The sequence below is a fragment of the Eptatretus burgeri genome, chromosome 9, assembly GCF_056783735.1.
Source record: "Eptatretus burgeri isolate ZD-2024b chromosome 9, Ebu_testis_v1, whole genome shotgun sequence".
Classification (NCBI taxonomy): Eukaryota; Metazoa; Chordata; class Myxini; order Myxiniformes; family Myxinidae; genus Eptatretus; species Eptatretus burgeri.
The window spans coordinates 45530098-45548094 of record NC_140969.1 but is presented as its reverse complement, the minus strand read 5'-3'; the positions used below and the strand labels follow the sequence as shown (position 1 = coordinate 45548094).

The following is a 17997-nucleotide window of genomic DNA, read 5'->3' as shown; positions in this document are numbered from 1 at the left end:
TGTCCTCCTTGCATGTTTGGCAGCATGTTTGACACCCTTAGAAGGTGAAGCATTTCGATACAAGTCCAAGTGCATTTTCCAACGCCCAAGATTGATAATTCAGAAGAAACCATGAGGCCAATATTCCACAATTTGTCATGCAGAAAATATTTAAATACATATTTCATTGAATATACTCGGGCAACGCCAGTTACTTCAGCTCGTATCATATATACATATGTTTTTTTTTTTTAAAGAAGAAGAAGAAGAAGCTTCCAAATAAAAGTAAACTCGAGCTGTTCTGCTAATTTGAGCGATAAACAGGAGCAGACCCGGTTTTAGGTGACGTTTCACCAGCTTCACAGCAGGCTTCCTCAGGCCAATAGGCAACCTATACTGGAGATATTGCAAAAAAAATGTCAAATCACATCATCAATGGGCTGCTCAGCTCTAGTTTTTGTTTTTACTTACATGTGGGTGAGTTGTGTGTTATGGTGTTGTATGTTCTGGTGAGTTCTGGTGTTGTATGCATGTGGGCGAGCTTGCGTGTGCGCTTGTTGGTGTTTCCGAGGCACAAACATGGCCGGTTTTGTGTCTGGGTCGGGCATGATGAGGTGTTGGTTGTGCGATTGTTGGGGTTCCCATTGGGTGTTGTCCACACGTACATTGGTGTTTGGGATTGAGTGTTGTTTGTTGCTCACCTCATCCACCTGTTTGCACCATTCAGTTTTCACCATTTGCATCAGATGTGTGTATTGTGTGGGTATGTCCACCGTCTCCCCAGTTAAGTTTGCAAAATAAAATAAAAAAGCACTCCTCCTTTTGATCTTGAGCACCAACACGTGACCAGAAATGAGCGGTTGTATCAGAATAAAAACCGGACATGCACTGAGGCTCGGGGTCTACTTGCCTGAGGAAACCTGCTGTAAACCTGAAGAAATGTCACCCAAGACTGGGTCTGCTCTTGATTATTGCTCAAATTAGTGGAGTAGATCTAGTTTACTTTTGGTTGGAAGTACCTTCTTTAAAAATGTATAATCCCAGTTACCCCAGTCGTATAATATATATATATATATATATATATATATATATATATATATATATATATATATATATATATATATATATATATATATATATATAAATATAAACAATAATTGTACCATTGTCGTTGAGGAATCACTGCAATTATCTCCAGTATAGGTTGCATCACAAATGCAGTATCCATTCCAACAGTCTCCATGGTCAGAGCAAAGGGTGCCACAAGCTGGGCCCATGTAGAAATCATCTATAGCCCAGTGTGTGGTGCCAGGTGACTGAAGTAGGCGGACACGTATCGGCCTGCAATGATCAAGGGAAAGAGGAAAATGTGGCATAAGCTAATCTGAATGCATCACGAGCAGACTCAGTGGTGTAATGGTTACATCATTTATTCTGATTCTGGTACGTTGGCAGTTCAAGCCTTGTCCATAAATATACCTTTGCTTAAAAAAAATACTTAGTGCTGCTTCCTTGCTTGACATTCAGCATGTCCAAACAACTATAAGTTGGAAACACTGGGCCTAATCGCTTCCTGTCTTGAAGTTTGTTGGAAGGGAACATATTTTTATTATTATTATTATTATTATCATTATTTCTTGTTATTATTATTATATAATTAGAAACATCATTAACTCAGCTTTCAGCCTCTGGGCTTAGACCAGTTCTAACTTTTATTAAGTACGAGCAAATATCACCAGTCACTTCGCTTATGGTAATACTAAAGGGGGGAGGGAGAAAAAGATGGGGGAAGAGGGAGAAAGGGTGGGGGGGAGTGAGAGAGGGGAAGGTGAAGAGGTGGAGGGGAAAGGAGAGAGGAGGGAGGAGAGAAGGGGAGCGAGGAGGGGTGAGAGAAAGTCTGTCTTTAACTGTGAGATTCCAACATGGCTGGAATAATGGGATGTAAGATAACATGAGATGGCAGTGCACTGTCTGCCTGATGCCTTAAAGAGAAGAGTGGGATTTAAAAACAAAAAGCAGAGGCCCCTGTCCTGTATATGATGTGAGAGCAACAGTCCTTGTACGTCGCTCATCACGACATGCCAATAATGTTGAGTGCTTTGGTTTCCGCAGATTACAGGAGAGAAAGATGCGATGCTGGGGCATTCATTCATAGGGGAGAGAAGTACTCCAGACAAAGATCTTGTCAGCTCTGAGCAGTCCTGATTTATCAAGGAATGACTTGGAATAGAACAGAATCCAAACAGATAGTCAGAGATCAGACTGTTTAAATAATGGAAAGACTCGATTTTGGTGGCAATGATGGGTTCCATTATTTGCTTGTAATTCTTTCCCATCTCTTCAACAATGTTGGAGATGGGGGACATTAAAGTGAGCTCCGTCTGACCAATCATTCATCCATGACCAATCATCTGTCCATGTACTTTTGCGTTCATGACATTTCAAAAACTGTTGAACATATTGTTCTAATTTCACAGATATTTATTCCTCATGACATTATCTCAACCTGATTAGATCACGGCTGTGATTGGTTGAATTATGTTGCCACGGCAACCATCTCGATAACTTGGCTTGTGCATGTGATATTTCAAAAACCGTTCAAGATTTAGCTTTCATATGACACAGATCTATGCCTCATATCACCCAAATGGTGGGGGACAAATATCTCAGCTCCTTGTTGGATATAAATTTGCTTGTTGAATGTTGAGAAGATTATTTTTTGCTCCATTTTCTGAATGGGAGTGATCATGGTGGACTTTCAGGTAGATGGGAGATGACAAAAGGAGGAGAGATTAAAAAGAACAGACAAAGTATAAGCATGAAAAAGGAGAAAAGCAGGATTTGAGAATATGGGCACTGATGCCATCTGCACCTATCTCCAAGGAAGATTTTAGGTTTGACAGAACCTTCTCTACCTTCTTGTGTGTGAAAGACACACAATGTAGAAGGCAGTGGATATGAGGGGCTAAAGGCCCGGTCACACCTTGACGTTTTAGCCAACGTATGCCGATTTTTGAATTTTTTTTCTAAAACGCTGGCACACGTTGAATACGTTATGGGTAAGTTTTGATAACATTGAGAGCACGCTGAAAAACACTGCCATACGTCGTTGTACGCTGGCTTTAAACGTTGTACTTTTTGGTTGTCCTCAAATTTTTTCATGCTTGAAATTTCACGACGTATGCCGGCGTATGACTCACACGTTCCGCTACGCTGGCCACAAGTTGTATGCACGGTCTGCGATCGTTGACAGACGTCAACACATGCTACTTGTAAGTTAATCATAAGTTGAGACACGCCGAGGTAATGTTTAGCGAACCCGAAACTTATTTCTAACCTATGATTAACGTGTTGTTGGCACGTTACGCGATCGTTGCCACACGTCGACAGACGTTACTTTTAAGTTACTCATAGGCTGAAAGACGTCGGTATAATGGATCGTCCTTGCGTCAGCGTCCACGGCCACGGCCAGGACACTTATTTGCAGCATTCTTCAAACTTTTCTTCGGCATGACGAGGATGTTCACACTTCGATGTCTAGCTTGGCTATGATTCCAATTGTCCATCGGCAGCGTCTATTTAAACTAGTCGAGTTTGAGCGTTTTAACACGTTCAGAACAAACGCTTCAAATTTCCAAACCCCAGCGTCAAAAAACAAAGGCGAGTGACAGCAATTTAAATCGTTCATTGTAAACAATGAAAATAGCTGAGTGGTACCGTTTCAAAGTCGTTGAGTGTAAAAAAAAATCCAATTGTTGAGCGCAAGCGTCTACTTTCAATAGTGGAGATGCAGCATTTAAATCGTTGAGTGGCAGCCTATGAATAGCAAACCCTACGTCACCGGCAAAGATAAACTTCCGCACGATATGGATAAGTTAGGCTATCATTGGACATATTTTGTGAACGCCGGCTTCACGATAATTATTCGTTGGTATATCGTATCTATAAGTAATCAAAGTGCTCTATGCACATTAATAGTTCATTGTGCATTTGTCCAACCCGTTATGAATAGACCTAAATCGTAAAAACAAGCTATAGCTCATTGTTGAAAAAGCCCCATAAAAAATTAGCCGCGAAGAACTTCGAACAATGGTGAAAAGATGTCTCCTACCCGTGGACACGCGGACGCAAGGACGATCCATCATAACCCACACCCTCCCCCTCACAATCACCTACTACTGCCAACATGAACAAACTACTACTAATACTAATACTAATACTAATACTGATACTGTTACTGCTGACATGGACATCGACTCAAAAAGGAACTCGAAAACACTGTTGGGTTCCCCTTTTATGAGCAGCATTTTTATATACCAATTCCCAAAACCGCTGGGAACACGTCTTTATATGGCAGTTGTAAGCTAGAAACACATTCATTTTTTTTTTTTTTGTCGACCGGAAGACGTCATTGGAATACGTCTACATACGTCGATGTGTGTTGGGACTACATAAAGAATTGGTTCAAAGCACGTCAAACATAAGTTAGAAATAAGTTTCGCGTAAAAAAGACATTACCGCGACGTGTTTCGACTTATGAGTAGCTTATAAGTAGCCTTTGTGGACGTGTGTAAGCGTCCACATATCGTGTGTAAAACTTATCCCCGTCGCATGCGGAACGTGTGTCATACGCCGAGTACGTCGTAAAATTTTGAACATGTTTAAAATTTCTTGACGTACTCTACTTACTACGACGTATGATAGCGTACTTTAGCGTTGTACTCACGTATACCAAACTTACTCATACCGTATTTGACGTGTCCCAACGTTTTAGACACATTTTTCTTAGGTCGGCATACGCTGGCAAGATCGCCAAGGTGTGACCGCGATGTTGTCACTTCCATTTCTACGGCAGTTATGATTCGAATCGTTGTGCGTCAGCCTTTTAATAGGCTACGTCACGACCTCGTCGGCGATGCGTGCAGCGCGCTATGCCTAAGTTAGACTATCGTTGGGCATCGGTTGTGTAGGCCGACAACAGGTTCAGCATTCGTTGGTATAAGTTATCTATAACACAACGAAACGTTCTGTGTCCGTTACCAATGCGTTATACATAAGACCAAGTCGCTATGAATACGTCCGAATCTTTAAAAAAAAACATCAAAAGTTCAACGTAAGCCAGCGTTTTACATACATTTTAATACGTTGCCATCGCTGGCTAAAACGTCAAGGTGTGACCGGGCCTTAAGGAAGGGAAAGAGCAGAATTTGTTGCACACATCGAGTTGAGAGGCATATGCTGAGTTGTCACATTCTGCTTTATCTTGAGCAGAGTCTGTTGTGAAGCCATTTTATGTGAGCAAGGAGATGGAGGTGGAGGGAGGTGTACAACAGTGACAGATTTGATAAGGCACCTCCAGGACTTTGAAGGAAGACACTGGTTGGAGAGTTCAGCTTTACGATTCACAAATGTTGTTTGGCTGGTCTCAGGATGGACTCCTTGGAGAGAAGAGTGTGAGATTCAAGTCAAGAGCATTTGCAAGGTAATTCATGATAACGGTGCAAAGAATCAATAATGACATTTGTATTAAACCTGATTGTTATACTCCCATATCATCCATTCCACTAAATAAGCAACTTTCTTGGTCTTCGTGGGGTGCCACCAAAACTGATCGATCTGATGTCTGAACTACACTCTGGTAATGAGAGTGTTGTGAGATGTGGTGGTACCATCTCTGAATTATTTCCAGTTGTTATTGGAGTTCGGCGTGGTGTGTACTCACCCCCACACTTTTCAGCACTTGTATGGACTGAATTCTGGGGAGGATGTTGGAGAGATCAAGCTGCGGTGCATCATTTGGGAATGTCAAGATCTCTGACCTTGATTTCGCAGATGATGCAGTCATCTTTGCGGAGACTCTGGATATCCTTTTGGGGGCCCTCAGGTGCTGATTGAGGAGTAGGAGCCACTGGGATTACAGGTTTCCTGGGTCAAAACTAAGATCCATGCTTTCAATGACATCTTGGATGCTGCTGTCCTGTCTGTACCTGTTTGTGGCAAGGATGTTGAGGTCACGGAGAGATTCACATACCTTCGCAGTGATATTCATGTCTCTGCTGGCTGTGCACCAGAGGTCAATAGACGTCTGGGTCAGGCCTGGGGAATCATAGATTCACTGGATCATGGGGTGTGGCACTGTCGGTATCTGTGCAGGGGGGTGAAAGTCCGAGTCTTCAGGTCCTTCGTGCTTCCAGTCTTGCTCTATGGATGTGAGACCAGGACTCTGATGAGGCATCTGAAACGGAGACTTAATTCCTTTGGTACCAGGTCTCTTCGGAGAATCCTTGGCTATCTCTTGTCAGACTTTGTGTCCAACGAGCGGTTGCTGAGAGAGACTCAAATAAGATTTGTTACCTGCATAGTCCGTGAGCGTAAGCTGCGGCTGTATGGACATGTGGCCCCTTTGCCTGACGCTGATCCTGCTCACCAGATTCTCTCAGCGAGGAAGCTTTGTGAGTGGGGGGAGGCCAATGGGCCGACCATGTGCCTCGTGTTGATCGGCATCTCAAGGAGATGGGGATGGGCCCGGCATCTGCCTGAGGAGTGGCCTGATGGAGGCCCCTAGAGTCTCGGCAGAAAGTGAATGCAGCAACGCGCTGCTCCGTGCATGCTCCCATGCCTGACCTGACCTTCCTGACTGGATGGATGAAAAGCACTTGCCGTAAGAGGGACAATCCAGTCTGTGGTGGGTATGACATCATGGCTGTCTTGCTGGCCACACAGTAAAACAGGGCCAGGAGATCTGTCCCAGAACATCCATGGCCAAGTACTAGCGTCATGTCTTGTGAGTTTTGAAAGGGTTATAGTGAAGTAACTTTTGTATCGAACTGGATTTAATTTAGTGCAGGAACCTTAATCTTGAAAATATTTTGTGGGTTATTTTTGCTCCATGTGCAAAAGATTAAAAAAAGTTATATGATCTAAACAACTTCATAAAGGATATTAAGCAAGTTGTCTTGTATAAATTCCTGTTTCAAGAAATCAAGTTAAAGAACTCATGGAACATCTGAAACCAGTGCATTTATTAATTTATCAAGTATCTCACACCAACCATTAACAAACTTGTTGGAAGCCTTCCAGGGTGACATAAAATTGCCCTCAGTTGGGTTAGCCATCCAAGTTGAGAAAGCAAGCTAATTGACTGCAACCAGATCACCATAGTACCCAGTGTACCAGGGCTGAGAGGATGCATAAGACAGAAACATATGGGAGAGGATAATACAGTGCACGATTGAGAGTTGGTCTTTGTGGAAGTATGTGGAATCAATATCAAATGTTGTTGAGATGGTAGCCCAATCCTTTTGCAGATTGCAGTTCCTGCCAGTTGGCCTGTGCAAACCACCAGATTCTGTATCAATGAGGTTGTTCCTTTGCAATAGCCAGAAAGATATGGGTTTTGTTGAGCATGTGGTCATAAGAACCAAGAGGACCAGTGGAGGAACCAGAGAGGTTTGGGTCACACCCATTTGTTGAAAGTTATTTGTCATTCGGTCCAGGAGAGAGGACGTCGCAGTTGCAGATATCTGGGTTGGAAAATTTTCAATTTGGGTCACACCCATAGTTGCAGAAGACCTCATCTGCAATTTCACAGCTGTATTTTGTTGAGCAAACACCCAGCCGCAAAGGAGGAACAGAGAGTTGGGATGGATGGTTATTCGTAAATCCATGTTAGAGGAAATAGTGGCATACAGAAAGTCATCGTCATCATCATTCAGTGGATGGTACACATTAGCCAAACATTAGTTGGTTACAAAGAGACATAGTAGCCAGAAGAGGTTAGTGTGGACAATGGGGAATACATTTTGTGATATAGACAGCAACACCAACTCTGGAAAGAGGAAAGGTCTTTTAAAAAAAGAAAGAAAATAGCTATGAAGAGACACAGATGAATCACAGACTATGCTGTGAAAGGAACGTTTCTGTTAAGCATGCGGTATCCAACACACCTGCCAGCAAAGCTGGGAGGGATAATGAAGGTGGCACGTCGCCAGCTTTCTGTGGGGAAGAAGGCTGAAGGCAGGGCTGTTTTGCCACTGCAGGTTGGATCTGTGGAAAGACACTGCCTCTGGACATACTCCCAGCTCTCGCCATAATCAGTGGAAAGTTGCAGGTGTACAGGATCATCTTCATCAGCCAAGCATGCCACCACAATCTGCAACAATCCACAGTCATAATCATCATCACCACAAGCACTGCCGTCACCACATTCGTAAACTGGAAGGGCACTTGGTGGAATGCATACCTACACTAGAGTGAACAGTTTACATTTTTTATCATACTGATGATAGGCCAGATCTGTATCCAGACCTAAACCAAAATCTAATCAACTTTATTGTTCTTGTCACCTATCGAATTCATTCACCAAGTTTTGGCATTAGGCCTACCCATCCATAACTTTTTGAAACATTGTGCTCTATATTATTTTTGGCCCGATCTCTCAATTATGAAGAATCACATTAAAAAGTAGAATGGCACTTAGTAGAGTGCATGCTTACCTCTGCCAGACTTTTGCATCCCACTGATAGGCCAGATCTGCATCTGGACCTTAACCACGATATAATCAGCTTGTTGTTGTCACCGACCCAACTCATCCACCAAATTTTGTCATAATCTTTTTTTTTTAAACTATTGTGATAACTTTTTGAAATATTGTGATATATATATATATATATATATATATATATATATATATATATATATATATATATATATATATATATATATATATATATATATATATCTATACAGTATATCGTTTTTGGCCCCATCTCTCGATGATGAAGAATTACTTGGGAAATTAAAAAAAATCTCAGATCCAGATCTCCGCCAATATCAAATCAATTTGTCTTTGTCACAGACCCAAACCTGTCCACCAAGTTTCATCCGAATCCGTATTTTACTTTTTGAGATATTGTGCTATATATCATTTTTGGACCCATCTCTCAATGGTGAAGAATCACTTTAAAAACTCTACTATCCGTATCTTCACCAAAATTTAAACAATTCGTCCTTGTCACGCATCCAACCTGTCCACGAAATTTCATCCTAATCTGTCCATAACTTTTTGAAATATCCTGCTCACAGACAAAACAAACAAACAAGAATGGCACTTGGTAGAGCACTTACCTCCCTCCACCAGGCTGACCAATTTACATTTTGTATCCCACTGATTGGCTGGATCTGCATCCATACCTGAATCAAAATCTAATTGGCTTGTTCTTGTCACCAACCCAACTCATCCACCAATCCATCTACAACTACTTTGAAATCCATCTACAACTTTGAAATATCATGCTATGTCATATCGTTTTTTGGCTCGATCTTTCAATGATGAAGAATCACTTTTAAAAAAAAAACTTGAATTCTCGTATCTGGATCCAGATCTTCACCAAAATCGAATCAATTCGTCTGTGTCAACCTGACCACCAACCTGACCATCAACCTGACCATCATCACACCCAACCTGACCATCAAGTTTTGTCCAAATCCGTCCATAACTTTTTGAGATATCGTGCTCACAGACAGACAGACAGACACCTTCAGTGGCGGAGGTAATTCCTAGTACATGAATTTACATCACATCATTGTTTAATGCAATGGACATGGCTTCATCGATTTTTCAAAGGTAATTCATGATAACTGTGCACAGCATTAATAACGACATTCGTATTAACCCGTTTGTTGTACTCCCGTATCATCCATCCCACAAAAGAAGCAATTTTCCTGACCAGATGGATGTAAAGCACTTGCCTTAAGCTGGACAATCCAGTCTGTGTTGGGTATGACATCATGACTCGTCAGCATGACATCATGGTTGCCTTGCTGGCCACACAGCAAAACAGGGCCAGGCGATGAACAGAAGGCTTCAAGGTGACAACCATCCCAGAACATCCATGGTCCAAGTACTGGCATCATGTCTTGCGAGTTTTGAAAGGGTTATAGTGAAGTAACTTTAGTATTGAACTGGATATAGTGCAGGAACCTTAATCTTCAAAATATTTTGTGGGTTATTTTTGCTGCATGTGCAAAAGATTCAAAATGTTATATGATCTGAACAACTTCTTCATGAAGGACATTAAGCAAGTTGTCTTGTCTATATGCCTGTATTCAAGAAATCACATGAAAGAACACATGAAACATCTTAAACCTGTGTATTTATGAATTAATTAAAATGACAGTTAAGTTAAAAGAAATAAAGTACAACTGAGCATTGCTAATCGTAATAATAATTAGATGCCACAACAATTAAACTAGCTCGGGATAAGAGGCTAACAAGGCAATTAATCAAGTGCTATTTCAGCAAAGTAACTACCAGCAATAAAAACACCACAATACCGAAAACTCGAATGGAAAGGTCAAGGTGTCATCGGTGGGTTTCAGTGCAATGCGCGGGATCAGCACAGTCTTACATATGCCTGGAATTGTTGCTTGTGGCCATTGGTTACTTGTTGAACCAAAAGTCGTGTGCCATTACAAAGACCATAATTTGGAGCCAGATTACGCAATTAGCATAAAGAGTATTTTGGGCTTCGAGCAGAGCATATGAGGAGGTCGGCCTAAAACATTGAGTAAACCAAGATACTCGCCTGGGATCGAAACAATATTTTCGGAATTCGTAACAGTATCAGCGCTCGAACAATGCCACTCTTCACCTGGAAACCGTGTGGCAACTTGTTGATCTCATTGGTTATTGCATTGTGTGGTGCCCAAATCACTCGCTCGGCCATCCAAGATGGATTGCTCCAATTATTAGCTAGGTTGGGGAATGTCCAATGAATGAGGGTAGCAAGATCTGAGGTCATGCACATTTCTGGTGGCAAATCAATAACAATTGTTAGTTCACCATTACCCAGTTGGAGAAGCCATTTAGCATATTTCTCGCCATGCTCGTCAATGCCGCCTCACCATACTCGCATATTTTCGCATATCTCATAAATTACATTGTTTTAACTCACAACTTATGTCATTTTAAAAGCCATACCTTTTATTCTCGATCGTTTTCAGAGCTTACCAGACTAATAAAGATGCCAGAATACATTGCTAAAGTACCAAATCGGGAAATCACAAAATCACCGAAAGAACTACTGCACTTTGCGTTGTGCATAACTAAATGTGCTGTTCTGTAGAGTGGTTAAGATATAGCGTAAAAGTGTGACCTTAGAAGTGAAATTAGATGTTATTCGTCGCATGAATGCTGGTGAACATGCCGTTGATGTCACCGGGTTACGAGGTTTGCCTCCGACTGCGGTGCATACCATCTATAAAAAAATACTGACGTTCATTGAAGGAGGAAGTGGGAGGAAGTGGGAGGAAGTGGGAGGAAGTGGGAGGAAGTGGGAGGAAGTGGGAGGAAGTGGGAGGAAGAGGGAGAAAGAAGGAGGAAGATGGAGGAAGGAAGAGGAAGATAGAGGAAGGAAGAGGAAGAGGAACCTTCAAGTTCGACAGTTTCTGGAATATGCTTAGTTCTATTTAAATATGTCAGGTAATTGTTTTAAATTTATTTATATGTATGTGTATTTAAATATAACTGTTATTAACCAACAAAAAGAGAAATATAATACGTGAAGCCTTACCATAGCACGAGCAGAGCAGACATATGATTTTTGGTTCACGAGTCAGTAAGTGACCACTATATTCGTTGTGGGTGTCTGTCTGTCTGTCTCTCCCGAGCATAGCTCCGTGGGTTTTGATCCGATCTTGATAAAATTTGGGTGGGAGGTTTATATCATGATCCAGTTGTGTTTTCCTGAGAATGGGCATGCTACGCCCATTATAGGCAGAGCCACACCCAAAAAAAAACGTGTTACTAGGGGGTAGCCGATTTCAAGTTACATCTTCTCCGAGGGGGTTTGTCGAATTTGGCAGGGGTTTCGGTATTTGGTTAGCCCCATGGCACCTGCATAGCCCCATGGAGCTCGATTTTTCATTTTCTTCCCAAGGTAAAGGTCACAATGTCACGAACTTAGAAAATGTCAAAAAAATCAATAAATTGGGCATCGAGCTCCTAGGGTTTTCAACTGTTTTGAATGAAAGTTGGTATGCAAGTCGTGCTCTTCGAGTACTACAACTTTCATCGTTTACATTTTCCCGATTCCCACCAGTTTGCCCGTGGCGCCCCCTTCAAGTTTGTTTTATGCTGATTTCATCAAAGTATGGATAATCCGAGGAATGCGAAATACCATATAGCCTATATGATGTTATATTGTTCCTGGAATGTTTCAGAGGAAGTTTTGCACCAAAGGTCATAATCCTTGACCTTTGACCTTTTCAGGCCACAAAGGTCAAATTTTCAAAGTTGTGGGAATCAAACCAGGTTTTTGACCTTCTTTGACGAACTAACTCCAATAAGCTATAGCACGTATCCTGTTTCCTTATTTTAATGTCCACAACATTGTTTTGTGACCTTTAAAGATTATGCAAAGGTCAAATTTTTTAAGTTGTTGAACGAAACCGGGTTTTCGACATTTTGCAGTTAATAACCTGTCACTCGTACCACATCATGTTGATCATTTTTATAACTTGGTCAAACATTATCACATTGTCTCATCCTTGACTTATGAAACAATCTACATCGTCAAATACCGCTCGTGAACCATCGTCGTCTTCAGACTTGTCCGAATTACAATTCTGGAGACAGATGATGGTTATCGTGAAAGGGTTACCCAGATTATAAAAGTAGGTTTCCAGGCTGGTCAGACCAACAGTCCAGCCAATGGGTTTTGATCGGAAGGCTTCAGATGCACGGATGCAGAGAGCTTCATTACGTTGTTATTAATACATAGGATACCGCCCAATTGATTGACTCAAATATCGAGCATGCACAAATACATAATACATACATACATACATACATACATACATACATACATACATTTTTTAAGTACAGTGCCATTTAATCTTTTCCAATATTTCGGAATAGTGTGACACAATACGTGTGAGATGTGTTTCAAACCAATGTCTGGGTTCCCTGCTGGCGCATCTGAAAGTAGTTGATCAAGTAAGTTTCCAGGCTGGCTGAAGGTGACGGTGGCTTTTGTTGGCAATCCAGAACCGGAAACAAATATATTGTCGAGAGCCCAGTCTGCACGCTCTGCACCATCATGCTTTGGCTGCCACCAGCGAAGCCGGACACCCACGACCTGTGCTGTTGCCGGCAGCAGGATGTTCACAAAGCTACAAAGACGATGGTGGATAAATCATAAAGAATATCAATGAATCAGTAATATGTGAAAAAGTCATTTAGCCAATCCTACATGCGTCATATCATTAGCACAAGGAGCACAACAACAAAAAAACCTCAATAAAAATTATAAGGGGGATACGGTTTATAAAAGGATGTCGAGTAAGGTTTCTTGAGAAAGGCCCAATGCCCCAAGTAAGAAGGGTGGGCAAGATTCCCCCTTCCCCTCGATGACCTCCTCAGTTCTCTTTACAAGTTCAGTATCTTGAATATAGCACAACATACAATAAAAGATGGCGAGTGTCCAATGATGGCATTCAAGTAGCATTTAAAAAGTTTGAGGAAAAAGGTACATCTCATTATCATTCTATAGTTGCGCATTCACAATGTTCTACAAATGAAATGCTACCAATAGTCCAAGACATGCCAAAGTTTTTAATTTCCTCAATAAAGTGTCCCTTAACTTCAATGCAATTGCTCCATCTGTCCGTCTAACTGTCTCGGCCTGTGGAGTAAAAGTTGTCAGACTGCTCCTTCAATCATGTCTCGGTTACTTCAGTCATTCCTGTGCAGTTGGCAAACTGACAGCGACGCAGATAGGGCTTCAATTGCCAGAACAGATAATAGTTCCCAAGACTGCACTTGTGCTGAAGACAGCTCCAACTGCTCAAAACCAGTCACTGTTCAAAGCCAACTGTGGTCCAACTGCTCAAAACCAGTCACTGTTCAAAGCCAACTGTGGTCCAACTGCTCAAAACCATAGTCACAGATGAAGGTCTGCACAACATAGGCTTTACACATAGATGCATTTTATTGAAGGAGAAGCATATCTTTGCTCAACATCCCTGACATTTGTCCTTATTAGCATGCCACAAGTTTTGCATGAAACTGTATTCATGTTTCCCTGTGAATTTAGATTTTGAGGCACATAGACAATCAAGATCCCCTTAACATGACAGAAAATCAAGGCCATGATCCTGTCGGCTGAAGATTGGGTGCAAAATTTGGTGAGTGGTGGTGATCTCTTGTCCTTCCACTACATGGATTCCACTTTTGGTTTCAGGATCCCAGTAATGAAGCCACAATTCATCACTAGTTACCAGACAAGCGATGTAGTTTGGCAGATCTGCATTGAACAGTTTGATCATCTCATGACATGATACCAGCTCTTTCTGTTTATTATCAGTGCGGAGATTTTGACTGACCCATCTTGCTGAGACCATGGTCATGAATGATTGTGAAAATGTTGTCTTGAGAATTTCCAATGTATGTGCATATTTTAGTCGAGGCTCGTGGAGGGGCTAGAACATGGAATTTGCCAAGATGCTATAGGACTAAAAGAACAGTAGAAAGTAGGGGTGGGGTTGGGGAAGACACCAACAGCAGGGAAGAGGAGTAAAATAGAGGGAGACTTGGAGGAATAAGGATGTGGGGAAGAATGAGAGCAGGGGTGGGGTGGAGGGGGACACAGAGAGCAAACAAAATGAATGCAGCTGCAAGCTCTCAATCACAGAAGTGGAAGGGAAAACTGGGGAGGAAGCATAAATGGAACAGAAAATAAAAAATAAATTAGGAGGAGGATAAGGGAGTGAGGGGTGACCTGGTAACCTGGAAACCGAGGAGGTGGACTTGGGGAGGGTTGATGAGGGTAGAAAAGATCATGGTTGTGGATGGAGAGTGACTTGAGATAGTAGTGAACAGCCCTGGAGGGAAGAATGAGATTGAGGAAACTGAGGAAGTTGATGACACAGGTGGGAATAGAGAGGTAAAAATGAGTGGAGGTGAGCAATGAATCTGGATTTTGAGAGTTTCACAAAATGGGGTTGCTGGAAGACCGATTTTCAGGATATGCAGAAATTTGGGAAGGGAAGAGGTAAGGGGGTAGGGGGGCAGAGCATGGAAAGAGCAGAGGCTGCAAGATCAGAAAGGAGACAGCAGAAGACAGAAAGATCACTGACCTATCTGCGGTGTGTAAGTGATAGGCAAAAAAAATTCCATTTTATCATGGGAGATGCCAATTATTTTGAAGGCCTTGGTTTCAATGGCATCACGCTGAGCAAGGTGTGAGGCAGGAGAGTCAGCCCAAAGGGGAGTCAGCCCAAAGCGGAGAGCAGTATTCCATCAAGCCACTGATGAAAGGCTTGTAAGTAGATAAAAGTGCAGAAATGCCAAGGAAAAACTTTGCACGACAGAAGATGCCCAGTCTGTGGCTGGCTTGGGAGGCCAACTTATATATGGGGTTTACCAAAGAAAGATCATGAATGATAGGGAGGCCCAAAAGTTTGAGTGCCCAAACTTCTTCAAAAGGATTGTTTAAGAAGTAGATGGGAGGGTTAGCAAGATAGTCTTTTAGAGAAACAGAGTGAGAGTTTGAGATGTATCAGGATTGAACAACATATTCCAAGTGCAGGACAAGCTCATCATTCTATCAAGGTCTGCCGAGATGGAAGAGGCTGCTATACATGCCAATCCACCTGAAGGATGACAGATGTTACAACAGAGGGTGGAGCCATCAGCAAAGAAATGAGCTTGAACATGCAATGTTCCATGATTAACACTTCAATCAAGGCGACAGTTTGTCAGTTGGTCAGATCAAAAAGCTATTCTGACATGGCGTCATCATTAAAGGACTACTGCATTCACACTTAATGTCTGCCCTCCAATTTACTTCTGTAGAATATGAGGGTGTACCTTCGACATGAATGGCCACTGTGCATTCATGGATTTATATTAGAGCTGTTACATTCTTTGCATAAAAATTGATGACATCTCTCTGCTCACTCTCATAAGATCCATAATTTTACGACATTGTGAGTTTCTGAACTCAATTCTGAAAAGCATGCTCAATGACATTACGGTTAAAGTGTCCGCTATGCATCGGGGAGGTCAGCAGTTTGAATCCTGACTGAGTCATACCAAAGACTCTCAAAATGGTACATGTAGCTTCCTTGTTTGATGCTCCTCAGCATTTGAAAAGGATAGAGCCCAAACAACCATAGGTTGCCAACAATTGCACAGATTTGATGGGCCTAATGTCCTCCTCCTCCTCCTGCAATGAAATTCCTTTTAAAGAAACAAACAATGCCAGATGAATGAAACTATAATGGCAAGCACACATGCAAACTTATACTGAACACAAAAATCTCACAGCCTGAGGGTGTGTAAGAACACCATGTTCCTCCTCCAGCATTTTGAACGTTCCTCATAAAGGGACATTTCAAACAATGTTCAGTAAACTCATGAACAAAAGGACCAAGGAAGTTTAGGTATACAGTTTATGGTGAGAATCCTGCCCCGACTCACTCTATAAGGCTATCGGTATATAAGAAAGAACGTTTGGTGGAGGACAAGACATGCATCAGAAAGAAGCAATAGTTTGAATAAGTGGTAAACAGAGGACATGGGTGAGGCAAAGGGAAGGGTGGGCCTGGTGCACATCAGAAAACAGCCACAGGGCTGTCATCAATAATCCATACTTATTTGCTTATTCTTCAAATTTATGTGTTTCTTTTGATTTCCTCCATCAATGGATGTATATTCAGACTCCTTTTAAACTCTCTGCTAATTTCACATATATAAACCTTGTTCACATGCTATTCCATACTTTTACTACTCCTCTTATGAAGCATCTTTGTCTTATCTCTGCTTTCACTTTCCTCTTCTAATCCTCCAAACTGAGTTGTAATTCTATTCAGACTTCATTGCGTGTTCTTGACTGAATTCTCATTATCCACATGAATAACATTTTAAGAATATGTGAATCCACATAACATGAATAATAAAATATGTGACATTTTATGACTGTTATTTTTTTACTGCCACTGAATGCTGAATTTTTAAATAAAACACAGTCTGCCTTCCAACACCAGGAGACAACAGAAAGATCTCCTTTTTATGAGTAATAAGCATCCACAACCATCCTTGACCATGTTGTGGAACGTCGACTGAGTCCCTCATTATTTTTTCTTCCGCCCTCACTTTTCACTTTTATTCGCTTTAAATTCGTTTTCTCTGCAACCACTTGAGCGATTGACACAAAACTTTCAACATGGGAACACCTCCCCATGGAGATTTTTTTAAGCAAAGCTACATGATGATTGCATGGAAAATGTGGCCAGCATTCCAAAAAGCTTGTATTCTGTAGGCATGGGTTGCAGGGCGTTTCATGTATCAGGAGTTAACGATGTTGACCTCGCTTCGCTCGGCTTCGGCCAAATCACAACTTGAAAAGATAACTTTGAAAAACCGTCTCTCTTTGATGCCATTACACCAAAATGTTCATATTAGATACCATTAGATTGTTTGTGTATGGAAATCAACTCAATTGGCTAAATGCAGTGATATAACCACTCAAGTTGTCCGAAGGGAACTATAGAAAGCCTAAAGTAACCCTTAAACAAGCATTAGAAATGAAAAGAAAGGAAAAGAGACTGTCATGCACGTCCCCAATAATGATTATGGCTTAACAAAAGCATTTATTCAAAAATTTGGCATTAGCCCTCGGTCACATGGATAGTTGGCATGTGGGCTCTCACCCTGGTTTGCGATAGTGCTCAAAAAACATCTCTGCGAGTGGCATCCATGTCACACCTCCATTGATAGAGAAATCCAGCAGGACCCCATGATCTCGAACATGTGGCACCCCCAAGCAACCAAACATGAAATGGAATTGTACAAACACCGCCTGCGTAAGGTTCAAGTCCACCGATTCGAGATGCCGACTGCAGTGCTTTGCATGGTGGGAGGGATGAGTGGAGTATTTTCAAACAGACACAATGAGTAGTTAGAATGGAAATAATTACACAGTGAAATATTTCAGTTTACATCTATAGGTAATA

The 17997-nt window shown here is 41.7% G+C and overlaps 1 protein-coding gene across 1 annotated transcript in view; it reads right to left on the bottom strand.

The window, feature by feature from the left end:
• Nucleotides 1-17997, bottom strand: part of RELN (reelin) — a 346725-nt gene that overhangs the window by 63735 nt on the left and 264993 nt on the right. Inside the window, exons 49-53 of the mRNA XM_085894992.1 lie at nucleotides 17695-17888; nucleotides 12932-13152; nucleotides 9730-9896; nucleotides 7926-8131; nucleotides 1143-1320 (exon numbers count right to left, since the gene is read on the bottom strand). Of these exons, the coding sequence (XP_085751118.1) occupies nucleotides 1143-1320; nucleotides 7926-8131; nucleotides 9730-9896; nucleotides 12932-13152; nucleotides 17695-17888 (966 nt within the window). The remainder of the gene's footprint in view (nucleotides 1-1142; nucleotides 1321-7925; nucleotides 8132-9729; nucleotides 9897-12931; nucleotides 13153-17694; nucleotides 17889-17997) is intronic.